A 27,692-nucleotide genomic window follows, 5' to 3' on the forward strand; every position below is an offset into this window, starting at 1 on the left:
GCCACAGCTGTCTCATCTGGCTCAGGGCATGTGGAAGTGGGCCATTCAGAGGAACATCTTCCTCATGGCAGAAAACCTCCCGGGCAAGGACAATCTAATGGCGGATCTGCTCAGCAGACACAGCCATCAAATGCACGAGTGGGAGTTACACCCATCTGTACTCCACCCGTACTTCCAGCAGTGTGGTCATCCGGAGATAGACCTGTTTGCAACAAAAGAAAACGCAAAATGCCAACACTTTGCCGCCAGGTTCCCTCACCCACAGTCGCAGGGGAATGCGATATGGATGAACTGGTCAGGCAAATTTGCGTACGCTTTTCCGCCAGCCCCTCTGATACCGCTGGTGGCAAGAAAGCTAAGGCAGCACGCGATGACTCTCATCCTAGTTGCTCCAACGTGGGCGCGCCAAGCATGGTACACCACGTTCCTCGAACTCTCAGTGGTGCCGCATCAAAGACTGCGCCTCACGCCCAGACTTTTGACGCAGAACCATGGAGAAATTCAGCATCCAGATCCGCAACAGCTCAACCTGGCGATCTGGCTCCTAAAGTCCTAGAGTTCGGATACCTTAACTTACCTCCAGAATGCATGAACATCATCAAGGAGGCAAGGAAGCCAACTACCAGAGCATGCTATGCGGCAAAATGGAAGCGTTTTGTCATTTACTGTACGGCTAATGACATCACCCCGCTAGATGCATCTATCCCTAACATCATTTGTTATCTGCTACATCTATACAAGTGCAATCTAGCGTACACTTCCATTCGGATACATCTATCCGCCATCGCAGCATATCTTCAGAATAGGCAGCACCTCTCTGTCTTCAGAGTGCCGGCCATCAAAGCTTTCCTTGAAGGTCTGAAACGAGTCATTCCCCCAAGAACACCGCCAGCTCCGGTGTGGAACCTCAATGTGGTCCTCACCAGACTGATGGGACCACCATTTGAACCACTGCACTCGTGTGAACTCCAGTTCCTAACGTGGAAAGTGGCTTTCCTAATTGCTATTACGTCACTGAGGCGTGTTAGTGAGCTGCAAGCGCTCACAATCCAAGAGCCATTCATTCAGATTCATCCAAATAGGGTAGTACTACGTACTAACCCCAAATTCCTTCCGAAGGTGGTGTCACAGTTTCATCTCAACCAAACTATTGACTTACCGGCATTCTTCCAAAACCCACAAACGGTGGCTGAAAGAATGCTCCATATGTTAGACGTACGGAGGGCGTTGATGTACTACATTGACAGAACACAACACTTTAGGGAAACAAAACAACTTTTTGTTGCCTTCTCACCACAACACAAAGGCAACCCTATTTCCAAAGCAGGAATAGCCAGGTGGATTGTTAAGTGCATCCAAATATGTTATCAAAAGGCCAAGCGCACTTTAACGATACCCCCAAGGGCGCACTCCACACGCAAATTGGGGGCATCCATGGCTTTCCTAGGAAACATTCCTTTAGAGGATATTTGCAGAGCAGCCACGTGGATTACACCACATACCTTTACAAAACACTACTGTGTTGATGTACATTCCAAGCAGCAAGCTGCTGTAGGACAGGCTGTTCTCAAGACACTTTTTCAAGTTTCTGCAGCTGGCACGGGCAACCGCCGCTGATGGAGGGACTGCTATGTATTCTATGCTAAGATATGAATTTAGCAGCCCACATGCCTCGAACTGAATATGCTACTTACCAGTATGCATCTGTTCTTGGCATGTAGGGCTGCTAACATTCATATCGCCCACCCTCCTCCCCGGTGCCTGTCGCAGCTGCAGATATACTATTGTATTCAATCATTAGCATGGACATCCTTTACACTTTTCACTCCATCTTCTGCCACAATGGCGAAAAACAATCTGAGGATGGAGCCGATGCCCATGCGCACTGTAGTCCAGGGGAGGAGCCACCTATCTCAGGATACTTCGAAGACTCTTCCAGGACAACAATGTGCGATCATCCGGACCCAACACTAGGCGGCGATCTAATGCTAAGATATGAATGTTAGCAGCCCTACATGCCAAGAACAGATGCATACTGGTAAGTAGCATATTCAATCTAGTTGGCCGAGGATGCTTATAGGGTTTCAACAAAAAGGGCAGAGGTGGGTCCCATTAAAGGTGATCCACTTCCAAATAGTAGCTTGCCCTTTCTCCCCCATAACACCTCACCTGTCAAGGAGAGACTACAAGATTTCCTCTGATGCTGGGAGGAAATCAGTCAAGATCAGTGGGGTTTAGTGTTGGTTCATCATGGCTACAGCCTAGGACATCTCTCAACACTTCCCAGCATTCTACCCTGCTCAGACATCCTCAGAAGGGAACATCTTATCCACATAGAAAAAGAGGTGCAAGTGTTTGTTCTGAGAGAGAATGTCTCCATAAAACCAAGGCAAGAGCATTTACTCTTTACTTCCTCAATCCCAAAAACGACAGCTCCCTCAGGACTAGCCTGGATCTCAGGCATCTTAACTAATAAATTGTGTGAGTATTTTCACACGACAACCCTTAAGGACGTCATTCCTCTGCTCCAATAAGGTGACAACATGATGGCATTAGACTTACCAATTAAAAGTACTTAATTTCTGGATCATCGTGGTGTAGGAAGCTGGCTCTGTATATACTATACCAAAGTGAGATATAGTGTACACTGTGTCCAGTGGAACCCTAAAGGTAGGCAGAGGATAAGTTAGATAGCATATCACTATTTGTGGGTGTGTGTTCAAGCAGTATCAGAGGATAGTGTTAAGCATTTGTTGTACACACTCAATCAGCAAATTAATTCACACACTTTTTATTAAAAAATATTATTAGTTATTTTATTTTCTAGAACCAAGCAAGTTTGGCAAGCAATAAACACTTTACAGTAGTAATGCAGTTTGTAAACCGTATGAATTGAAATTGTATATGCACTTTGTTTTGACTTACAGGATGGTTGCAGAGGAATGCAATACTTTGTAAATCCAGTACATTGACTTGAATATGCTTTTCAGTAAAATACCAGGTAAGTTACTTTTTAAATTACTTTTCTTACACAGAGTAGTATGCCTGGATACTACTCTGGGACATTTCCTGTAAACAGGTAAGTAAAATCGTTTTGGTTAAATAGTATAACTTTAAATAATTTCTTTAGGTTTTCAAACTCCACACTTAGAAACTTTTTCATACCCTATGGAGGAAAATAGTGTTAGCGTTCTGAGGTAAGTATTTGATAGTGGGAGTTGAGGTTCTGGCGTTGGACTCAGGGGTCCTCCAGGGTCAGGGATACACTCTTGTTACACCCTCAGCGGCACTAGGGCGGCCGGGTGCAGAGTGCTGAGGCCCAATGTTATCCAGTGGGGGATAGGGGGCCTCTGGTTGGTGGCTGCTGATGAGCAGACCACTTGGTGTGGGAGCCAAGCTCCTGGTGTTCGGCTCAGGGCAAAGGGGGATCCGGTTTAGCACACAGTGCACCTGCAGTGGCACAGGGGTGGCTGGGTACAGGGTGCTGTTTTGGCATCGGGTGCCCTGTTTTCAGTGGGGTTTTTCGGTTTTGGTTTTCTGCTGCAGTCTCTGTCCAGGAAAGTTTCTGGGAGGAACCAACAGCAGGGCAGTTAAGTTGGAGGGCTCAGGGACGTAGGTGCACCTCAGGTTCTTTTCTCTGGGGCGCAGGGTGGCTGGGTGCAGAAGTGTCTTTTGAGGTCGGATTTCACCTTACCGGGCCACTAGTGGTTGGGGGGGGGAACGGATCGCCATGCAGAGGCTGCAGGTGACCTTGGGGAGTCCTGGAGGGGTCAACCCACGGTAGCCTCAGACTCTAGAACCCTGGGGGACCTTGCTGGGACCGGGGGCCACACAAACTCTGCAGTAGGTGACTGGTGCAGTGGTGGTTCCAGGCCTCAGGTTTCTTTTTCCTCAGCAGGCTCGGATTCTTTCTTTGGTGTTTCTTCTGAACAGAGCTACTTTTCACAGGAGATTCGGTCTTGGTTGAAGGCAGTCAGTACTCCCAAGGGTTCTGGAGGTCGCTGGCTGCGGACAAGACGATTTTTGGCTCAGGATCTCTGGAAACTGCAGAAGGGCGGTAGGGCTGGGGCCAAGTCAGTTGTTCTCTGCAGTCTCGTATGCTGAGCGTCTTCTTTCATCCTTTTTCTTAGGTTGTGGAAATCTGCTTTCTTGGTTCAGCGCTGCCCCCTAAATAATATATTTAGGGGGTGTTTTAGAGGTCTCGAGGTCAGTAGCCAGTGGGCTACTGACCTTAGTTTGACTACACCCTTGGTGTGCTCACCACACATGGGGGGAGTGAGCACAATCCCTAATCCTGATTTGGGAGTGCCTGCCATCTGCAAGATGGCGGACAATGAAGAGTGGGCTTCACCTCGCCTCCCCCACCTGAGGGGTGGAGTTGGCAGAGGTGGGCACATCTGGGCTGGTTAGTTTTCCCGCCGGTCTTCCTGCCGAAAAGAAGCGGGAGACAGGAAGGGGGCCTGCTTCTGATATGCATGAGACGATTGGCGGTCGCATTACAAAGGCTTCCAGGACTTTGAAGCTCGCCTGCCACAGATGGCTCTTCCTGGCCTGGGGGAGGTGTGAACACATCCGCTCAGGAAAGGCTTTGTTTCTGAGCTCAGGGAGCGAAGGCTCCCACCCTAGGGGTCCAGAAACATGTCTTGTGATGGCAGGCTGATGTGTACCAGTCAGGAAACCCACCAGAGGCTGCTCGTTTTTCAGGGGGCATCTCTAGGATGCCCTCTGTGTGCATATTTCATTAAATTCCACACTGGCATCAGTGTGGGTTTAATGTGCTGAAAAGTTTGATACCAAACTTTTCATTTTTCAGTGTAGCCATTATGGTGCTGTGGAGTTCGTAATGACAAACTCCCAGCACCATATACTCTTAATGGCAGCACTGCACTTATAATGTCTAAGAATGGACTTAGCCAATGTAGGGGTACAGGGCTAATGCACATGTACCCTGACCACTGGCATGGGGCACCCAGCTAGAGGGGTGACTGATCTATGCCAGGGCAGTGGGTTGTAGGCCTGGCTCACATTAATGTGTGCCATGTAGACTCCTCAATTTGTTATGCACCAAAACACGCAGCCTGCTACATTCACTCCCCACCCCATATATTCTCTTACCTGCTTTGTGAAAAACAATCTAACATGAAGTTGTTGCTGCGCATGCTCGTTGTCTACTAAGAAAGGAGTCGTAACACTTACCATGACTTGTAAGACCTCTTAGAAGAAATGCAACCTTCAAACATGTTATGTTAAAAAGGGCTTATAAAGCGCGCAGCTTCTCAGCAGAGTGTCCCGACATCCGTGTGCAACAATAGACGGCAAGTGTATGCAGAGCATTTGAATCTACAGCACTAAATACTATGAACAGCTAATGACACAGTAAGTAACATTTTCCTTATTGATTAGAATGCCCAAGGTCCTTACTGCCTGCAACTGAAAGGGTTCCTGTATTTATGGCTTAAACACGGAGGACCAAAGCGGTTTGCCACCTTAAAAATTTCTGTTTCGATGCAGTTGAAATGTAAATAGCTTTTCTGCATCCACAGAGACCTGGGTGGAAAGCAGTTCCCTGTTGTGTTTGAAACAGCCAGAATTGTGTGGTGGTTCTCTAGAAAGCCTGATTTATAATTTATGTAAGTGAAAATTGGACCCTATAACTTAAAATAATGTAACATTAAGTGTAGGTAAACATTAAATGGCGCAAAAACTAAGGAGGAGTCTTGCTAGACCCTTCCATTTACCAGCTGCTTGATGGAAGAAACAGAGGAGCAGTGTAGTCTGCTGTGAGTGACCAGTTTACTAGTGCAAAATCCTATCCAAGCTATTGCTGCCCACTCCTCTCTTCACCCAAGTTAGACATCATGATTACCGTTGCCAGATGCTGCCAATAGGTGCTGTAGTATGATGATGGTGACCGTGCTGCAGGCTGCCATCTTGTGAAGTCCATCTGTTCTTCCCAAAAGAAAATACCCCATCCCAAGTTCTAGTCTAGTTAGTGTTGTATTTGAAGAACCTTTCAGCTGTTTAATTGGCGCTTTCTGTATTTTGGCCTGTTACGGCAGGTTTACATTTGGACTCCTCATTGAGTGCTCTGTCTTGAAATTTTGGTGAGTATTTGCCAGCCCGTTTCAGGGTTTGTACAGAGGGGATATGTTCGTTATCAAAAAGGTTATGCTCCTTCTGTAAAAGTGCGATATTTCCTTATTTTCAAATTACATTTTTCTCTCTCTCTCTCTAGTTCCTGAGCCCTTTGGCGGTGCAATCATCATAGGGCAGGAGTCAATCACTTATCACAATGGTGATAAATACCTGGCAATAGCGCCACCCATCATAAAGGTAAGAAAGAGGTCCAGCAATGCATTTAGGGAGATGACGGTGATGGAGTGGGGTTATCTGTCTGTTATAGTAGGATATTTACATACATTTATGTGAAAACAATAGAATGGTAGTACTGTTGACGGTATGTGTGCACTGTGGTGTTTTTGGCTGTCTAGAGGAGGTGACTAGAATAGCAAGTTTGTTTTTGCTTGCCTAATAAATATAAAAATGCACATTCCAGTTTGGACCAAGCCACATGCAAATTAGTCGTGACCCTGCTCCCCAAGGATACAGTCCAGCCCAAACTGCCAGGCCTTCCCTGGACCGGAAATCAGCATCCTGGGACCGGTTTCGGGGTATCGCCCCTCATCAGCCAGTCTAGCTTGAATCCATGAGAAGGGTGGTCAATCCTGACTTGCATATGGATGGGTCCAAACTGGAGTGGCATGGTGGGCAAAAGAATGATAGATTCAACCCAGATCTATTGACTGGTCTGTGTTTAAAAAGTTTCAGCACTCTGTCCATCATCTTGTGTTTGCTATGTTCGCCATAAGTGACCAAGAGTGTGCCCAGATGTGCGTCCCTTGCTTGCTGTGCCACTGGATTTAAGCTAGCCTGGCTGATGAGGATTGAGACCACGAAACCTGTCCCACAATGCTTGGTTCCGGTCCAGGAAGAACCTGGCCTGGGAGTTTGGGCTGGACTGTTCCCATGAGGATCAGGGTCAAGATTGATTTGCATGTGGCTGGGTCCAAACTACGGTGGCATGGTGAGCCAAGAAAATGGATTTAACTCCGATCTCTTGACTGGGGTTGAGTGTTTGAAAAGTTTCAGCCCTCCGTCCATCTTGTTGTGTTTGCTATGCTTAATAAAGATGGGCGCAGTGCTCAGTCAATGTGGCTAAATAAGCACTTGTGATACCCCCATGAAAACCTTCCATCTTTTTATTTTTCTTCCTCATTCCTCCCTTTCATGATAAACATTATCAAGCCCAGTCCCGTTATTGTATATTTGAGAAGCCTGTGTATCCCCTGCTCCTCTGCGTTCATTTGGTGTTCCCAGTATGTTTTACATTGTTCCTGTCCCCCTATGACCCAGGCAGGCTTTGACAGTGCTACGTAATAATAACCATCCCGATTTTCATTGTGGCTAACACTGCTCTGTTATTCACCAATGAATTTACCCCTGGATTTTCTCCGACTTTGGAATAAATATTGGCTTCTTTTTTGTCCTGATGTGCTTTGGTAACTGTGCACTTCCCCCTCTGAACTCATTCCTTTCAGGTTCAGTCTGTTCATTATTGTGATGGTACATTTAATTGTCTTTCTTTTTGTGAGCAGCAAAGTACAATCGTCTGTCACAATAGGGTAGATCCGAATGGCTCGCGCTACCTGCTGGGTGATATGGAAGGACGCCTCTTCATGCTGCTGCTGGAGAAAGAGGAGCAGATGGATGGAACTGTGACCCTCAAAGACCTTAGAGTGGAGCTACTTGGAGAGGTACTAGCTCCAATAGTATACTGCATGGATACCTCTGGCTTAGAGTGACCTGTTCCTTATGAACAGTTTTGTTTGAGCCTTCCTGTCCTATGGTTTATATTTGTCTCCTCCGAAGCCCATTATTGACATGCTTAACTCTGTCATCCTTACTCCAACATTCTCTCCATCTACATGTTCTTCCTTTTGAGGCTAACTTTCTCCTCACGAGCAGCCTACTCTAGAATGTGACATTTACTTCTTCCAGCACTCTGATTGCTGGCTTATTCCTGGTGGGCATGGATGATATTGAATTCTACTAATCTAAATTATGGATTGCTTTACCTGTAATCAGATTTAATGGTGTAATTTTCTGGTTTTTCGTGTGTTTCACTCATCAATTATGTAATGACTTGACTGTGCATACAAGCTTCCTACAGCTTCTTTACCCAATTTTAATAATTGGTGTCCCTCTAAGCAGTTTATTTTTGCTTCTCCCTCTGGACTCTGACATTCCCATGCATTTCCTCCTTCTCGTGAGCTGAACATTCTTTGTGCAGACTTTTTTCTGGACTTGATCATGCCACAGCATATGGGTCCCATCTAAGCCAGACCACCTTTCCACACATGCCTTTAGCCAACTGTGCCTGGCAATCTTATTGCTGTTAGACCTGTGGTCAGTATGTTGTTACCTTGTACATGGATTTTGACTTTATCCTCACAATGGTCGCTTCCAAGCCTAATGTTTTCCTCATTTGTCCCCTTGTGACCTAATCTTAAAATTACACTTGCCCTCCTCACATCTTTAATGTATCTTAGCAGAGCCCCCCAATTCTTAATTATCTTCATAGGGACTCCTCCTGTATCTGTCGTCCTCTAGAACCTTATGTTATAATAGCATATTATTTCTCGAGCTAGTCCTTGTCATATATGGACACATCTTAAAACACATTCTCACGTATAACTTTAATCTCTGAAGCCTAAAGTTCTCTTCATGAGTGGTATCTTCCAGTGTGGGCTCTGTTGCCTACATTTCCTCTTCACCCTGACATTTTCACGCATACCCTCGTCTTGTGGCTGGCGCTCTCTATAGAAAAGTTATACCCCAAACCCTCCTTTTCTTGCACCTGGTGTTATCAAGCATTTTGTGCTCTTCCACTTGATTTTCTAACTTGAGTTTGTCCCTAGGTTTCTGTTCTTTTGTGATGTGACGGACTCCTTGCTTTCACATGTCTGATTACTCCCTTATTGTAATATTTATGTGCTTCTCTAGACTTCCATCGCTGAATGCCTAACGTATCTGGACAATGGAGTAGTCTTTGTGGGCTCACGACTTGGGGACTCCCAGCTTGTGAAGGTAGGAAGCACAGCTTATATTCATGTGTATGCATGCCCCACCCTGTGTGTTTTACATGCTCTTCAGCAAAGGCTTGTCGCCAAGTGCATGTTTAGACTAGAGTACTCCATGAGATTCTGCCAATATAAATAAAATGTAGTGTCTCAGTGCATTTGAGGTACCTCGAAACAAATAATTTTTTCATTTGTTAAAATAATCAATATGGACACAAGATACCCTGCTCATGGAATAAAACATTATCTTTTTTTTAAAACAATCAAATTAGCCTAACCATTCATAACATTACTGTAAGAAAGTGGCTCTGTATATACTGGACCAAAGTAAGGTACAGTGTGCACAGAGATCACAGTTCCCAGTGGAGAGGTTTGGCAGAGGCAAAAGTTAGATATAACTTTACTCTCTAAAGTGGTAGCTTGGTCGAGCAGTAAGGCAGTATCAGAGTACAGTGTAAAGCATTTGTTGTACACACTCCGTCAGCAAATGGTCACACACACTCAAGAACTGAACTCTAGGCCAATTGTTTTGTATATAAAGAATATATAGTTACTTTAGTTTAGAACCACAGTAGGTATCATAAATACTTTCTCAGAATGAGATGTTGCAATTGAGTACTTTCAAATAGCAGTTGACTTTTTGTTTTTTCAGAACCAAATTTTTATTGTGCTGTTGAAGAGTTACATAGGACATACAGCGTCCCGATCCCGGAGAGGCTGTGAGCATGAAAGTAATAATCACATAGCTAACAATTCAAACAGTCATTTTAAATGTAAAAGATGACCCTAAGTTCCTTCTCCCATCACCCCCCATTTCTCCCACCCAGAACCCCCCTTTCCCCACCCCCTGCACAGCGTCGAAACAGTCCATAAGTAGAAACATAGCAAGGTAAATGAAGTGTGTAGCACCCCTCACACGGGCTCACTGTCCAAATGTCTTTCATCCGGTTCATCATGTGCCCGTGGCTCCAGCCATAACCCCCTGTACTCTGCCCACCTCTTCCAAATTCTGTAATGTTTCCGGGGGCAACCCCTGGCCTCAAAGATCGGGCGTTCCAGGCCCATAAAAAAGTCAAGTCCCCTCTTCCATTCACCCAACAGGGGGGCTCTGGGGTCTTTCCAGGCACGGGCCACCACTAGACCCAACAACAATAAGTGGCGTTTATAGACATTACCTCCTACCCGTTCTAGGACATGAAGGAGACCTAATTGTGGCGTACGAGGGAGGTCCCAGCCCAGCACCTCCGACAAGCAGTTCCACACTCCCGTCCAGAACTTCCGTAGACCATCACACACCCAAACTGTATGCAGGAATGTGCCCGTCTCTCTGCCACACCTCATACAATCGGGGGACGCAATCAAGCCTGCCTTCCATAGCCGTTCCCTTGTATAGTAGGCCCTGTGTAGGTATTTAAACTGAATAAAGCGCAGCCGTACTGCAATGGCCGCCCCTCTGGGAGCCTCAAGTGCCTCTCTCCAGTCTTCCTCCTCAAATGCACCCAGGCCATGTTCCCACTTGGCCCGCAGCGTGTCTAGGGAAGTTGAGCAATGTGTAACCAGTGTTTGATAGATAGATGATATCTTTTTGCTCTTCAATTCCCCCATGAATACCTTCGCCTCCAGGGGGCTGAACTCGGGCAGCGAGTCGAGGCCCTCCAGGGCAGGGGCAATAGCGGGACGGAGCTGCAGGTATTTAAAAAATTGGGTCCGGGGCATGTCATATTCCTCACTTAGCTCCTGGAACGACTTGAGGCTCGTGCCCTTGACCACATGACCCACGGCCGAGATGCCGATCGCATCCCAGCCACGGAAGCCCTGCAGGGACAGCAACTCGGGTAACTGCCCATTCTGCCACAACGGGGTCTCCCTAGTCAGCCTATTCCACTATCCCATTCTACGGAGTGCACCGCGCCATATTTGGAATACGGTTTGAGTGACCTCTGGAAGCCTCTTCCTCTTAACAGCCGAATATAGTATAGTGTGTAGCGTGTCGGGGTCCATCAGGAATCGCTCCAGGGCGTAGGAAGGGTCGCCTCGATCCCCATACCACCATTCATTTAGTATTAACAGGTGGGAAGCCTGATAATAAGACAGAATATCTGACGTTGCCAGGCCGCCACAGTACGTGGACAGAAAGCACGTGCGGAGCGACACTCTCGCCACTCCCCCAGCCCAAAGGAAATTACTAAGTGCCGAGTTCACCAGCCTGAACCACCGCGGTGAGATAGGGTATGGGTGGTTTTGTAGTTGATATGAGGCGCGGGAGGGCCACCATCTTAAAAATGGCCGAGCGGCCATATACGTTCAGGGGCATGCGGGACCACGAAGTAATATCTGAGCGGATACGCTCCCATACAGGCACTACATTGCGCACCCAGGAGACTCCACGTACGTCCGTCAGAAATATCCCCAAGTACTTAAGTCCATCATCGCTTCCTGTAGCGCCCCGGCCCAGGACTCTAAGTCCCGACGCTCCCCTAGCACCCACAGTAGTGACTTGCACAGGTTTAGGTGAAGGCCCGATGCCTCTCCGAAAATGCGCATAATGTCTAGGACCCGCGGTCCAGATCTATTCAAGTCTGTAAGGAAAAAGAGGACATCATCTGCATATAGTGCAATTCTGTCGGAGGGTCCCGCAGTCCACTCAATGCCCCGCATCTGTGCATCTATTCGGACCCACGCCGCCAGTGGTTCCATGGCCAGGGCGAATAGATATGGTGAAAGGGGGCATCCCGGTCTGGTGCCTCTACCTATAGGAAAGGAAGCAGACACTGCCCCAGCCACTCTCACTGACGCCGTGAGATCTGTGTACAGTAGTTGTAAATAGGATAAGAAACTGGGCCCCAGATTTAATCGGGATAGAAGCGCACGGAGGTAGACCCAACTTACCGAGTCGAAGGCCCTGTCTGTGTCGGCCAGTAGAAGGGCCGCAGGAATCCCTGCCGCTCGGACCGCCTCTATCGCCACCTGCGCACGCCGAATATTGTGTCTTGTTGCCCTGTGGAGCATAAACCCGGCCTGATCTGGATGTACGAGATCTGTGATGTACGGGAGAAGGCGATTGGCTAGCGCCTTTGCCAAGATTTTAGCTTCAGTATTTAGTAATGAGATCGGCCTATATGACTCGGGTTGGTCCGGAGGTCTTCCTGGTTTGCAGAAGACCACAATCTCGGCGTGCCGCCAGTCCCTCGGAAGTGGGCCACATTCTCTGGCTGCTTCTAACGCTCTGCCATAGTATGGACCCAATTGAAGGTGAAATTTCTTAAAGAATTCGCAAGGGAATCCGTTGGGCCCGGGGGCTTTGCCTGTATTCAGTTCCCCGAGGGCCGTACCCAGTTCCTCCGCTGACAAGGGAAGATCCAGTTTAGCCCGCTCCTCATCCGAAATCGATCGTGGCAGAAGATCAGCCAGAAACTTATCCACGTCACTTGGCGAGAGGAGCTCCAGAGGGGCATATTGAGCCTCATAATATCGTGCAAATGTGGCCGCTAGGTCTGTCGGGGCCGTCATGGGCTCTCCTGACTCGTCTCGAAGACATGGTAGGGACTGCGCGTGGAAAGTGCTCTGACATAGTCTATATAGCATTGAGCTGGACTTATCGTCCCATTGGTAGATCCTACTCTGTGTCGCTAGCCACAACTGTCGAGCCTCGTCTAGCTGCAAGGAGGCCTATGACTGTTGCATCAGCAGAAGACGTCTCACCTCCTCCTCACCCCCGCCGGCGCTGCATCTATTTTCTTGATCCCTAACATGGTCTGCCGCCTGAATCAGGTCTTCCCTACGCCTCCTGTGGGCAGCTTAGCACCAAGCAACGTCTACCCCGCGAAGCGTGGGCTTCAGAGCCTCCCAGAGGGTCATGGCATTCACGTCTGGGTGATCGTTATCACTCCAGTAGTGAGCAATAGCCTCCCTCATGTGGGACTGATAGGGTTCTTGCTGTAAGTGCCATGTGGAAAGGCGCCACCTGAAAGGCTGCCTTCTCCTGTCCAGAAGGAGGTCTAGCACAACCGGGGAGTGATCTGACAGGCCTCGTGGTAGTATCTCTGTGGCATCCACCCTCCCGACCCAGGCATGGGGAACAAATAGGTAATCGATTCTTGAAAAGGACTTGTGCACCGGTGAGACGTATGTGTATTCGCGGTGTTGGGTATGTTGGTGTCGCCATGTGTCTACCCATCTCATTCCTCTCGCCATGCCATTCAGTTTAGTAGGTGTGTCCGACAGCACCTCACCCCCCAGCCTGTGCCGGTCCAGCCGTGCATTCATCACATCATTCCAGTCTCCGCCAATAACTGCATCATTACATTGGGGATCTCAGCCCATATTCCAAACAGCTTTTCTATAAGGGCACCCTGCAGCGGGGGCAGAGCATAAACACTCCCAAAGACAATCTGCTCCGTTCCTATTTTGCCCTGGATGAACACATATCTGCCCTGTGTATCAACCCACTGAGATTCATGAGTGTAGGACAGCCTGAGATGTACCAGGATAGCTGCCCCCCGGGAACCTCTCACAAACCCCGCATGAAACACTTGCTGATAGCCATATCTCTGTAGGCTAAGGGTCTTGGAACCCATGAGGTGGGTCTCCTGCAATAGCAACACGTCAGCCCTGTCTCTTTTTCCTTGTCGCAGGACTGCCCCTCTTTTGATCCTATCTAGCATCCCCCGCACATTCCAGCTCATAACACGCATCCATGCCCTTTGCAGGCCCGAGTCGAAGCCTCAACCGCCATCTATGGATAGGAAATCAGACAGTCCGTGCGTTAGAGGCCACACACACTCATCTTGCATTAATAGGACCCAAAAAGACACTGTGCTGTAAAACGCAATCCCCCACCCTACACACCCTCGTAGCACCCACTCAACTGCCCCTTTGTCCCACACCCTTCCCACAACACTCCTGCCCCACCCGCACCCCCCACGCTGCCCACAACTCCCCCCCGCCCCCCCTCCCTATACCTCAGTAACATTGAAGTACCTGTTGCGGTATAGACAGTCACCAGCCCCCAACGGGAGGCCAATGACCCACTATGCCAATGGATCCCAACCAACTGTCCACCCAATCCCAACTAACCCTTAACCCAACTAACTACTCTACTTTTCGGGGTGATGTCCGCCTTCTCACGGGCATCCCCCAACCTGCGTACTGCCCCCACGCTGTGGGCGTGAGTCATACAGCTTGACGGTAAGCCACAAGGCCGAGTGGCGCGCCTGGCAGGGTCCGGAGTCATTCGTATCCATCTAGGGATACGCACATAGAGGATCTAGTGCAGCGCATGTCTTCATGGCCCCGGCGCCGGAGCCTCATCTGCAATGTTGTCCCCCGACGCCCCATCCTTAAGCGGTCGGTTCCTCCGCAAGCGTGCCCTCCAATTACTTCTGCTTCGTGACCTCCTAGGGGTCCTCGGGGGTCTGGTCGCCGAGGAGGAGTCAGAGTCTCTGCCCGGGGGGGTATGCACTTTGACCCTCACTGTCTCATCTGTCCATTCAAAGACCTTCTCCGGGGTGTTGAAGAACTGCGTCTTAGACTGGAACACCACCCGCAGGCGGGCCGGATAGAGCAGGGCATATTGGATTTTAAGTTCTCTCAAACGTGCCTTCGCCGCAGTGAAGGACTGGCGCTGTTGCTGTACCAGTTTAGTGTAATCTGGGAAGATCAGTATTTTGTGATTATCATACATTACGGGTTCCTTATCCCTCGCCTGTCTCAGAATAGTGTCGCGGTCATGATAGTTGAGGTGTTTGGCAATGACCGGACGGGGGCGAGCTCCAACCGGCGGCTTCGGAAGAAGTGCACGATGTGCCCGTTCAATTATGAAGCATCTTGATAGAGTCCGGGGGGAGCCACCCCTCCAGCCACTGTGTTAGGAATGCCTCCATGTTGCCCTCCTCACAGTCCTCCGGTAAACCCACGAATCGCAGGTTGTTTCTCCGGGCCCGTCCTTCAGCGTCCTCGGCCCGGCGTGCCAGGCCTTTCTGTATTCCCTCCATAGCCGCCACTTTCCTCTTTAGGATCACTACATCGTCCTCCACCTCCGTGATTCTGGCTTCAGTTTCCGTTATGCGGGCCACCGCATTGCGGAGATCTTGACGGAGCAGCGTGACGTCGGCCCCAACTGCCCCAATTTTTGCGTCCAGTGCGTCTCTTGACTGCGTTATGGCCGCCAATAGGGCCGCGTTGTCCGGGTTCGTTCCCTGGTGGCTTCCAGACGCCCCGGCCCCACCACTTGGCCCTGTAAATTTATCTATGGGGCCTTGTTTTGTAGTGCCTCCGCTGTTGCCGCCCCGCGTCATCTTGAATGAGGGTCCGTGACACAATGGCACTACAACTGCCGATAGGCGCACGTACTCCTCCGGTTCGGGACCTCTGGAAGGATCTGACGCGCTCCGGCCGGGCACCGGGGAACGCAGAAGAGAGTCTCAGGAGAGCGGTGTGGCCAAGCAGCGCGCTGTACTCCCTCAGGTCACCAATCACAACGGCGAGTCCCCAGTGCGCACAACTAGCCGGAGGTTCCGAGTAATGCGCGTCTCGAGGAGGGCCCCCACAACAAGGTCACCAAGGCCCACTCACTCCCCCGGGACCCTGGCTTAGCTGCACTTCGGTCTCCGTTAAACACTGCAGCACAAGTCAGGCCTGGGCGCCGGGAATATCACACTCTAGCCCCGATGGGCTCGCCTTCAGGTGCTCCCTTCAACGATCAGGCACGTAGTGGCCGGTGGTGGAGGGGGCGGGGGCCGGGGGGGCTCCGCAAGTGGAATGGCGCCACCAGGAGAGGGGGGCGTTGTCCTGTGCCCCTTAGGTCCCCCAGGGCTCCGGGCTCCCGCGGTCCGATCCGGCCGCCGAGTGGGTGCACCTCGTCGTCGATGGTATCCCCCCCCCCCCCTTTAATGCCGTCCGGCTCCCATCAGCCACTCACCCCTCAAACTCCGGTGGCCTAGCTCCGGGCCAGCTCCAGGATCCCTCCGCAGCCCCGGGTTTCTCCCTCAGTTGCTGGGAGCCGGTCAGGATCAGGAGTCGACCCAAGCACCGTCGCACTTCCGACCGTACCCCACGAAACTCTGGGTCCCGGCTCCGGCGCGCGGCACAGGCCTCACTGCGTCAGGGCTCGCTCTGCTGAAGTGCACGTCCTGCGTGCTCACAATTCTGCTGCCGGAGTACTCCCTCCACCACTGATGACGGGGTATGAGGTCGGGGGGCCCGCGCCTCAGGAAGTCCCAGCCCCAGGTCTGGACGAGTATCTGTCCGCTGCCTTCGGCGTCACTCCCGGTCTCGGAGAGCCGGCCCAGGTCTTGCAGCCGCCCCCAGCGCCGTCTCACTTCCGGCCGGACCTCGCGGAACTCGAGGTCCCGGCTCCGGAGCGCGGCGTAGGCCTCACCGCTTCGGGATATGTTCTGCCGGAATATCCGCTCAGTGTGCGCCCAAAGTGTCACCGGAGCTCACTCCCCACTGCTGGCAAAGAAGGGCTTGGTCAGGGAGTCCGCAGGTCGGGGCGATGCAGGAGATTGTAGAAGGATATCGTGCCGGCGGAACGGAGCTCACTTAAGCCGCGTCCGCCATGCTTGCCGCCTAGGCCACGCCCCGCCAGCAGTTGACTTTTAAATGCAATAGATACAGTTGTTGCAATATGCAACACAAGTTAAACAGAAAATAACATTGACCTCAATGGGAAGTTTTAAGTAAACGCAATAAAATCACTTTACAAATGTTTTTCTTACTCGGGCTGGATCCTGGATTCAGCCCTGGTGCATTTCCTGTAAACAGTTGAAAGATACCGTTTTTGTTACACAGGCGATTTTTAAGGAATATTTGTAAGTTCTGAAAATCGATACTTAGATGAAATTCTGTCAAAATCCAGGCAATGTATTCCTATGGGGGAAAATTGGGTTAGCAGTAAATCACGGTTATACTTACTTTTCAGGTTCAGTGCTGGGCTCAAAGGTACAGTACTGTGATCTCTCCTGATAGCAGGAGAGTAATTTCGTTTTTGTTGTTCGGATGATTTTTAAGGAATATGTCAAATTTTCAAAACTCGACACTTAGAAAAAATTCCAAGTGAAAACCAGCCAATGTTACCCTTATGAGAAAATCAAGTTATCGGTCTTTAGGTAAGTACTCGACTGGCAGAGTTAAGGTTCTGGGGTAAGTCTTGGGGGTCTCCCAGGCTCAGGTAAGTACAGTTGTTACACCCTCAACGGCACAGGGGCAGCCGGGTGCAGAGAGAGTAGGCCCAATGTTATCCTATGGAGGATAGGGGGCCTTCGGTTGGTGGCTGCTAGCAGGCAGGCCACGCGGCTGTGGGAGCTCAGCTCCTGGTCACTTGCATAGGGCAAGTGGGGAAGTAGAGTAGGATTGGTGCTGCACTCCAGTGGCACTCGGGCGGCTGGTTGCAGGGTGCTTTTGGCACTTTGGGCGCGAATGTTATCAGTGGGAAAGCTGAAAGTTGAAAAAAGGCTGTAGGCTCTGGGACGGAGATTCTTCAGGTGCGACCACCACTTTGAGAGGTAAGTTGGGATCTTGGAGGATAGCCAGACACCCAGGAGTTGGGCACAGGGGGCCATGGGGCTCCAGGTGCCGGGGTGTCTTTTGACATCTGGTAATCTTACCCTCAGCTGGTCGTGGTTGGAGGGGTCTCTTGTTGTGAGGCTGCAGGCGTCGTCAGGAGCGTCGAGGAGGGTCCTTGGGCACTGGATTTCGGGTCACAATCGCTGGGGAGACGTCCTTTTGTGGTCTTTGTTGACTCCGGCACGGGCCGGGCTTGGCGTGTGCAGTGTGCGCTAGATTCACCGTTCCTGGCTGGCACCAGGGATGTTGCTTGCTGGAGCAGAACCACTGCTTGTGGGAGTCCCAGACAGCTCCTCCATGGTTTTCGAGGTTGCTGTCCGCTGGAGACGCTGGGGTTTAGCAGGAGCAGGTTCAAGGATCTACGGTGCCTGATCTACGCACTCAACAGGAGACTCCGTTCTGCCGACCTCTCCCCGGCCGCCGTCCCACGCATCCACAGAACCACCGCCGGAGGCACATCCTTCTCCTACCGCGCCGCCAAGACTTGGAACTCCCTCCCCCTTCGGCAGAACGAGGACCCTCAGACCTTCAGGAGACTACTCAAGACCTGGCTCTTCGACCTAGCTGCAGCCTCCCCCCCACCCCCCTAGATGCATGACTCATCTACTGGACAAGCATCTCTCCTATGCCTCTTTCAAAGTGCACCTAGCAGCCATCGTATCACACTCAAGAGGTGTATTAGGGAGAAGTTTGTTTACCACATCAGTGGTAAAGCACTTCCTAGAGGGAGCAAAGAAGAGGTAGCACCCCCCCAAAAATGCCAGTGCCTACATTGAACCAGAATGTAGCACACACACAACTAATGGCATCACACTTTGAGGCAATGCAGAAAGCTTAACTCAAATTTCTTTCCCCCAAGACTGCATTCCTCATTGCCATCACCTCATTAGAGTCAGCGAAATACAAATGCTCACCACTCAAGAGCCATATCTGTGCATGCATAGAGACAAAGTAATGATGACAAACCCAAAGTTCATATCAAAGGTGGTGCCGGAGTTCCACGTTAACCAAGCCATTAATTTACCAACTTTTTTTCCAGCCTAAAACACAGAGCATTGCACTCACTAGATGTACAAAGGGCTAGTATGAACTGCTTGAAAGAACAAGCGCCCACAGGACACAGAAGGGGCTAAGAATAGAACCCTGTGGAACCCCATAAGGGGACATGTGGATTGTAGACATTGCAGCGGAGAAAAAAACCTGATATGTGCGTTTCTACAAGAAGTCCTCCAGCCATCTAAGGGCGGGCCCAGCCTCACCATTGGATCGTAATGCTTGCAATAGTACAGTGTGAGAGACCGTGTCAAAGGCGGCACTCAAATCCAATAGTATGAGTGTCACATTGTCACCTGCATCCAACTAACAACGCAGCAACTCAGTCCCTCCTAGGAGTGTGGTTTCAGTCGAAAAACCTTTTCTGAAAACCTGACAGATGTAAAAGCTCATGGGACTCAAACTGATTCAATTGTTGGTTCACGTGTTTTTTCCAAAATTTCTGAAAAGATAGGAAGCAGAGAGATGGGGTGAAAGTTCGATGACTGTGTTGGGTCAGCGCTAGCTTTATTCAATAATGGAAGAATCATAGCATGTTTCCACTCAAGTGGAATCACTGCTTCTTGCAGGGAAGCATTCCGTAGCCCCATTATCAATGTCATGGCCAGTGGCTCGATTTTCAGCAACACAGTGACAGGGACAAGTCTAAAGGAGAACGTCCGATCAATGGCCATTAAGTAGGGGTTATGACTGGATGGTGTGCAGCGACTGGAGCGCTGACGGCAATCAGCGCGTGGTCGAGCAAAGATGGCCGCCCGGGCTCAAATGAGTCTCGTTAGAACTAAGGAGTACAACACACTCCAATTGCACAAAAAAGTTAATCAGCAAGAACACAATTTTAAGGTTAAAAGCCCCTCAAAAATGCTCTTAACAATTCCCACAGTACGCAGTCTTAAACAAGCCCCCCAGTGGCCCTAGACTGGTTTCCCACAAAAAAGTATACCAGAATAGAGTTTTAAAAGTTTTAAAAATCGGAACCTAGATGGCATCCTTTTTCACTTGTACCATCTAGTAATTGCACTAGACAGCACAGGGGCATATCTGCTCATGCAGATACACCCTCACATGCAATATAATGCACCCTGCCATAGGGTTACAAGGTCTTCCTGCTGTAAGGATGACTTACATATATTATATGCAGCATGACAAGCAGTCTACAATGGCAGGCTACATGCAATTTGTATTGGAGTCCCTTAGGGTGGCATAATACGTGCTGCACCCCTTAGGGATCCTGTGAGAAAGTGGCTCTATATATACTGGACTAGAAGGAAGTACAGTGTGTAGAGTCCACCAACCCCAGAGGTATAACAGAGGTTAAAGTCAGAACTGACCTTACTCTCCAAAGTGGTAGCTTGGTCGAGCAGTAAGGCAGTACCAGAGGACAGTGTAAAGCACTTGTTGTACACACTCAGTCAGCAAAAGGTTTCACACACTCAAAGACTAAACTCCAGGCTAATTGTTTTTATATCCACAGATATAGTGGTTTTATTTTTAGAACCAAGAGTTATCAAAATATACTTTTCAAGGTACGAGTACTCTCAGGTAAATACTTCGCAGAGGAGCAATACGTTTGTACACACAATAATTACAGGATAGCTAATCATCAATACAGTTCTGAAACGCACTCTAGCATTGGGCTCAATGGGTTTTTCATAGGAAATTACAGTTGATTACTTTATGGATTACTTTGGTAGTTCCAGGACTAGATCTTAGATTCAGTCCTGGGGTCTAAGCTAAAACCAGATTAGTAAAAACATTTTAGTTACTGTGATGAATTTTCCTGAATATAAAGCTGTTTCAAAAGTTCACACTTAGAAACTTTTCAAGGTGATTCTGACAATGTTATCCAGTGGGAGGAAATTCAGGTTACAGGTAAAGTACGATCGCGTTACTTTTGTAACCCAGCACTAGTCTCCTAGGGCCAGCACTGGGGGCTTAACACAAAACAGGTAGGTAATTGCGTTTCAGTATTTCGTACGATTTTTAAATAATATTTGCAGTTTTCAAAAGTAGACACTTATAAAGAAATTTCATGGAAAAGCAGACAATGGGTTCCTATGGAGAAAATACAGGTTACTAGTAAACCCGCTAGGGATTACTTTTGCGGTTCAGTACTGGGCTGAAAGGTACAGTACTGGCTTCTCTCCTGATCACAGGTGAGTATTTTTGAATTCGGACTTTGGCTGATTTTATAGGAATATTTTCAGTTTTCAAAACTTCACACTTGGTTGGTGAAGTTAGGGTTCTGGGTGTAGACTCAGGGGTCCCCCAGGGTCAGGTGAGTACAGTTAGTTCAGTCCCAGCGGCACAGGGACGGCCGGGTGCAGAGGTAGGTAGGCCCAATGGTATCCAATGAGGGAAAGGGGGCCTTTGGTTGGCGACTGCTGGCTAGCAGGCCACGCGGCTCTGGGAGCTGGGCTCCTGGTCACTTGCTCTGGGCAAGGGGGGGGGGGTAGGATAGGGCAAAGAGGTCACAGCCAGCGGCACTCGGGCGGCTGGGTGCAGGGTGCTTTTGAGCAGTCGGATGCTCAATGTTATCCAATGAGGATCTTGAAAGAGGAACAAAGGCTGCAGGCTCGGGGACGGTGACTTTCCAGGGGCGACCAGCACTTCGAGAGGTAAGCTGGGATGATGGACCCCAAAGTGAGGCACAGGGGGCCGCGGGTGCCGGGTGCAGGGGTGTCTTTGGGGGTCGGAAAAGCTTACCCTCGGCTGGTCGCGGTTGGGGTGGCTCCTGGTTCTGAGTTTGCAGGCGTCGGCTGGTTCGTCGAGGAGGGTCTTTGGGCACTGGACTTTGGGTCCCAGTCTGCGGGGGGACGTCCTCGTGGTTTTGGTTCGGGTTGGCCCGGCTGGGGCTCGGATGGTGCAGAGTGGGCTGGTCGGGAGCTTCCTGGTGAGCACCATGTGGGGTGTTGCAGCAGAGCCTCTGCTGATGGGAGTCCCAATCTTCGAGAGGGTCAAGGCAGGCAGGTCCTCCGGGTGTCCCAAGGTTGCTGTCCGCTGAGGTCGCCGGGATTAGACAGGAGCAGGTTCCAGGATCAACAGGCCAATAGGGCTGGGGCCAAGTCAGTTGTTATTGTCCTGTTAGAAGCTGCGCCGCGGGTCTTCTTCTTCTTGATCTTCTTTCTTCATTTGACATCGGGATCTGAGGAAGGAAGGTTCAGGGAGTCCCTAAATACTAAATTTAGGGGTGTTACAGGTAGGGCAAGGGCAGGGACCAATGGGTCCCTGTCCTGGGGTGAGGACACCCCCTAGCCTGCTCCTCTCCTGTGTGAGATGGGCAGGAGCCTAGCTGGAATTGGGCAGGGCTCCCCATCTACAAGATGGCCGGAGCCCGGGGTCGTGCTTCAACTCTCCTCCTGAGGGGTGGGGTTAGCAAAGGTTGGCACACCCTCCTTCCTGACATAGTTTTTCCCGCCAGCCTTCCTGCCAGAGTGAGGGTAGAACGGGTGGGGGGCCAGTTGCTGGGTACATCAAATGGTCTGGAGAAACTCTCGGAGGCGGTATGCCTTTGAAGCTTCCTACTGTCCATCCTGGGGGAGGAGACACATCACCTCGCACAGGATGTGCATTGTTGCAGGCCCAGGAGAGCGGGGGGCTCTCCACCCAGGGGTCCAGCAACATATCTGCTGTGTGGCAGCCTCTGCAGCCACTGAGCCCAGACGTGGATTGTAGGTTCGGGTTTTGGAGGGCATCTCTCGTGCATTTTACATTAAATCCCACACTGGCATCAGTGCGGGTTTAATGTGCTGAGAAGTTTGGTACCAAACTTGTCCGTATTCAGTGTAGCCATTATGGTGCGGTGGAGTTCGTAATGATAACCTCCCAGCACCATATACTTTTAAATGGCATCACTGCACTTACTGTGCCCAGGAATGGCCATGGGTACTGTAGGGGCACAGGGCTCATGCCCTTGTGCCCTCACCTCTGGCATAGGGCACCCAGCTAGAGGGGTGACTGAAGTATGCAAGGACAGTGGGTTCTGTGGGCATGGCACACAGGGATGTGTGTCATGACGACTCTTGTTTTAGTTCTGTAGTTAGGCACTCAGCCTGCAAAGGGCAGGATGTGGGTGCCAGGGTACAGGGCCCCTGAGGGTGGCACAATAAGTGCTGGAGCCCTCAGGGTTCTCCTCTGGTCACCATGCCATGGGTACCATTTTACTGGGGGCTGACAGGTGGCCAGAGGTGCCAATTGGGTATTTTGTTTCAGCATAGCTTTTCTTTTTAGGGAAGGAACACAGGCCCTGGGTACCTGATTGGCAGGGACCCAGGGCATACTCAGTCAAGCAAATCAGCAGTTCAGAAAAAAGTGGGGGCATACCAAGGCAAGAAAGATGGCACTTTGTCACAGATCCTCTTTGGTACCAGTGCGGGCTGATTGTGTTACCATTAGACAATTTTACCTTGTTTTAGGGAAAGAGCACTAGCACTGGGGCTTGATTAGTAGGGACCCAGTGCGCATGAGTCAAAAAACGTCTGTACCAGTGGCAAAAAGTTGTGGTGAACATGACAAAGGGCACTTTCCTACATTGGGCACTTCACCACAGGATGCATCTGCTGCCGGAGTATCTTCTGGGAGTGGATAATGACTTTGCAGACCTGTTGAGCAGGACGCAGCAACACGTCTAGGGGTAGGAACTCCACCCTAAAGTCCTATGCCAGTTCTTCTGTTGGGGGATTCCTGAAGTAGATTACTTTTTGCGTTCTGGGCATTTGTAAAGTTAAGTCCTTGCCTCCAGGTTTTCACATCCATAGTCAATGAATGCATTATAGTTGAACTGGTCAGAATTGGCCTGTGGTTTCTCCTACCTCTCCCAATCCTTCTGTGCGTGGCTCGGAAGCTTTGGCAAATACCCCTTACCCTGGTGACTGCCATGAGGGCCAGACAACACTGGTTCACAACCCTTCTAGAATTGTCAGAGGTTCCCCATGAGAAACGGTTGAACTGCTAGACCTTATCTTGTTGGATACCCTCCTGCACCACCAGGTTATCTTCACAGGTGATAGCACACTTTACATATACACATAACATGCAGAACCAAGGTACCATCTGGCATTCGAACCCCAGACAGCTCAATCTTGCAATTTGATTCCTGAGGTCCTGGAGTTCAGTTACTTTAGTCTGCCTGCAGAATCTTAAAAAGACACATCGACCCACCACATGGGCCTGCTATGTGGCCAAGTGGAAAATGTGTCCTCTGTTGCCTTCTCAAACACTCATCTGCTCAAACCTGCTGTCCAAGTCTGTTACTTTCTTCATCTTCAGACATCGGGCCTCGCTTACACTTCCATATGTCTTCATCTGCCTGTAGTTGCAGCTTGCTTACAAAATAGAGAGCATCCTTCTTGTTCAGAGCCCCTGTCATCAAAGCTTCAATGGAATGGCTCAAGAGTTATCCTGCCCAGGGTACCTCTGGCGCCAGTCTGAAGCCTCAATATAGCACTTACTCGACTCATGGACTCTCCTTTTGAACCCCCTTCACTTGTGCCCTCTTCAGTACCTGTCTTTGAAGATCCTTCCTTGAGCAAGCTACAAGCTCTTACACTAAGGAGTCCTTCTTCCAAGTTCATAATGACAGTCGTCCTTAGGATCAGTTCAATGTTTCTTCGAAAAGTGGTATTTCCAATCGATCTTAAATCATTGGACTAACAGTTTTCTTCCCACAGCCAGACCCCGTGGCAAAGAGGTTCCTGGAAGTGAAGCATGCCCTTATGTACTACATTCACAAAACCAAGCCTTTTCGTACAACTCAGCAACGTTATTTCACTTTCACTCCACCACACAAATGCCACACCCTGTCCAAAGGGAGAATAGGTTGATGGCTTGTCACGTGTATTCAAATTTGCTACGCTAATGCCAAAGGGCAAATGCCTGCCCCGCCCAGACCGCACTCCACCCACAAGAGGCCCTTAGGGCTTTGGCAACATCCCCATAGCTGACATATGTAAATTGGCCACTCCACACACATTCATCAGACACTGCTGTGTGGACATCATAGGAAGCCAACAAGCAAAGGTTGGCCAACCTGTGCTACAAATGCTTTTTCAGTCTTCTGCAACATTCTACGGCTAGTTACCACTTAAGGGAGTACTGCTTTACAGTCTAAGTAGAGCATGTGTATCTACACCTGTGCATGGCATGAACAGAATGTTACCTGCCCTATTAGCATGCGTTTGTGACATGCAGTGCGGTATATTCACATGCACCCAGCCTCTGGTTGCTGCAGAAGTCCTTACTCTTTCTCATTTTGCACAGTCATTATTTTTTTTCTTTTCTATGGTTCATCCTCACCTGCTGTGCGCAAAGCAATCTAATAATTTATCCGATGCCCTTGCTGTAGGAAAGTTGGTTTCTGTTACAGTAACCCCCCCCCCCCCCAACATTTTTTGTCAGACTACTAATGCACTTTCACAAAATGTGCCCTGGGTCCCTGCCAATCAGGTTCCCAGGGCCTGTCCTCTTTCCCCAAAGCTATTGGCATCTCTGGCCACAGGTCAGCCCCTGGTAAATGGTGGTACAAGTACCCAAGGCACTGTGACCAGGGAAGACCTCTAAGTGCTGCAGCACGTATTGTGCAACCCTTAGAAGCCGCCCCCCCCACACACACACACACACACACACACACACACACAGCCTTTGCTGGCTGCTTGTTTTGGTGCCGAACAAAGTGAAGAGTCAACATGGCACACACCTCTGCGTGCCATGCCTGCAACCCAGTACCCTGGCATAGATCAGTCACCCCTCTAGTGGGTGTACTATACCAGTGGTGAGGATATAGGTGCATGAGCTCTGTACTCTTACAGTGTTGAAGTCCATTCTTAGACATTGTTAGTGCAGTGCTGCCATTAACAGTATATGGTACTGGGAGTTTTTCATTACGAACTCCACAGCACCGTAATGGCTACACTGAAAACTGAAGTTTGGTATCAAACTTCCCAGCACATTAAGCCCACACTTATGCCAGTATGGGATTTAATGAAAAATGCACACAGAGGGCATCTTAGAGATGCCCCCTGAAAACTAACCTACCACTAGTGTCCAGGCTCAGTGGCTGCTTTCAGCTGTCACCACCAGACATGTTTCTGGATTCCTGGGTCGAGTGCCCTCTGCTCTCTGGGGCCTGAAACAATGCACATCCTGGGACGAGGTGCCAAGCCTCCTCCCCCAGGATGGCCAGGATTCACGAAATGGAAGTTTCAAAGGATTGATGCCTTTGTAAGCTTTCCCATGCCACTTGTTGCTCTCAGCAACTGGTCCCCACTTTGGGCGGGAGAACCGGCGGGAAAAACAAGTGAGGAAGAGAGGTGTGCCCACCTCTGCCAACTCCACCCCTAAGGTGGGGTGAGGAGGGGGCGAGGTGAAGCACAACTCTCAGTCCACGCCATATTGAAGATGGGGGGGACTCAGCCCACCAGGGACAGGCTCATGCCCCCTCCCACAGGAGGGTGGCATAATAGGAGGTGTACCCACCCCAAGGAAGGGACCCATTGGTCCCTGCCTTTTACCTACCTGTAACTTCCCTGAATCTAGTATTTAGGGGCACCCCTGAACCTTGCTTCCACAGACAAGAACCTGTAAGAAGGACCGAACAGCTGTACAGCAGCTAACAAGAGGAAGACTCCCACTGACTTGGCCCCAGCCCTATTGTCCGGTCTCCCTCTTGAACCTGCACCTGCGAAATCCCGGTGTGTCCTGCAGCCAGCAACCTCGAAAACCCAGAAGGACCTGCCTGCCTGCCTGCCTTCCTTCAACTACAAAGACACTGTCTCCTGTGAACCCCGGATTTGTTAATCTGCGACCTCTGGCTCCGGCCGGGCTCCGCTGATCTGCCCCTCTCTGCACCCGCCGTCCATGGCCCGAGCAGGCAAATACCACGCGGAGGTCACCCCGACGATCCTGACCCGAGATCCAGCGACCCCTGACCTGTCTCAAGCCTCCAGCCGACGGCTGCAGCCTAAATCCAGAAGGCCCCTCTAACTGCAACCAGGAGCAGGTAAGAAGATCCGACCCCAAAAGGCACCCCTGCACAAGACGCCCCATGGCCTTGTGTGCCCAAACCAACGGTGCCTAAATAACCCCTAACTTACCTCTCGAGGTGGTAGGCGCACCCAGAAAACCTTCGTCCCCGAGCCTGCAGTGCCTTTGCAAACCGTAGGTTCCCTGTTGAAACAGGGTGCCCGACGTCAAAACAGCACCCTGCACCCGGCCGCTAGTGCCGCTGAGGGTGCACCGTTGGTGCTACTTTGTTTACCTATTTGCTTTGAGCTAAATTCCAGGAGCTTTGCTCCCACAGCGGAGTGGCCTGCTAGCCAGCAGCCACCAATCGGTGGCTGCCTTTCCCCCATTCGATAACATTGAGCCTCACAACTCTGCACCCGTCCGCCCTAGTGCCGCAGAGGGTGTAACTAGAGTGCATCCTTGATCCTAGGGGAACCCTTCTAACACAGAAGCTCCACTCCAAAGACCGATTACTTATCTGGTAACCATTAACTTCATTTCTCTCCATGAGAACCTATTGACTGTTTTTTCTCTGAAAAACGTTTTAAATGTGGAGTTGATTTGTATGGTAACCTGAAAAATAACAATTGTGCAAAACTGACTATACTTACCTTTTCTCTAGGAAATGTACCAGTGTGATATCTTGAGTAGACAAAGTAATATAAAAAAAGTAATCTCAAAAGTCACTTAAAAGTAACTTACCTGTAATTCTCATTGCAAAATCGATACAAAGTATATGTACTGCATTTCACAGTATTACATTACCAGTAATTCAAACTGTAACCATTTCAAATTTTATTTTATTTGTGTTTTATAGAGCCGTTTTATAGAGCCGACTTGACCCGTTGGGGTATCAGAGCGCTTTACAGGAGAGCAAAGCAATATCAAGAAAGGCTTAGAATCAACTAGTAACAGATCGAGTAGTAGGGGGGC

The 27,692-nt window shown here is 49.9% G+C and overlaps 1 protein-coding gene across 1 annotated transcript in view; it reads left to right on the top strand.

Moving 5' to 3' along the window:
- The window catches only part of DDB1 (damage specific DNA binding protein 1), a 1,014,306-nt gene that overhangs the window by 125,558 nt on the left and 861,056 nt on the right, over nucleotides 1-27,692 (top strand). The window contains exons 6-8 of the mRNA XM_078680637.1: nucleotides 6,236-6,333; nucleotides 7,656-7,814; nucleotides 9,064-9,147. Coding sequence (XP_078536763.1) covers nucleotides 6,236-6,333; nucleotides 7,656-7,814; nucleotides 9,064-9,147 — 341 coding nt within the window. The remainder of the gene's footprint in view (nucleotides 1-6,235; nucleotides 6,334-7,655; nucleotides 7,815-9,063; nucleotides 9,148-27,692) is intronic.

Source organism: Lissotriton helveticus, chromosome 3_1, assembly GCF_964261635.1.
Source record: "Lissotriton helveticus chromosome 3_1, aLisHel1.1, whole genome shotgun sequence".
In the NCBI taxonomy this organism is placed as follows: domain Eukaryota; kingdom Metazoa; phylum Chordata; class Amphibia; order Caudata; family Salamandridae; genus Lissotriton; species Lissotriton helveticus.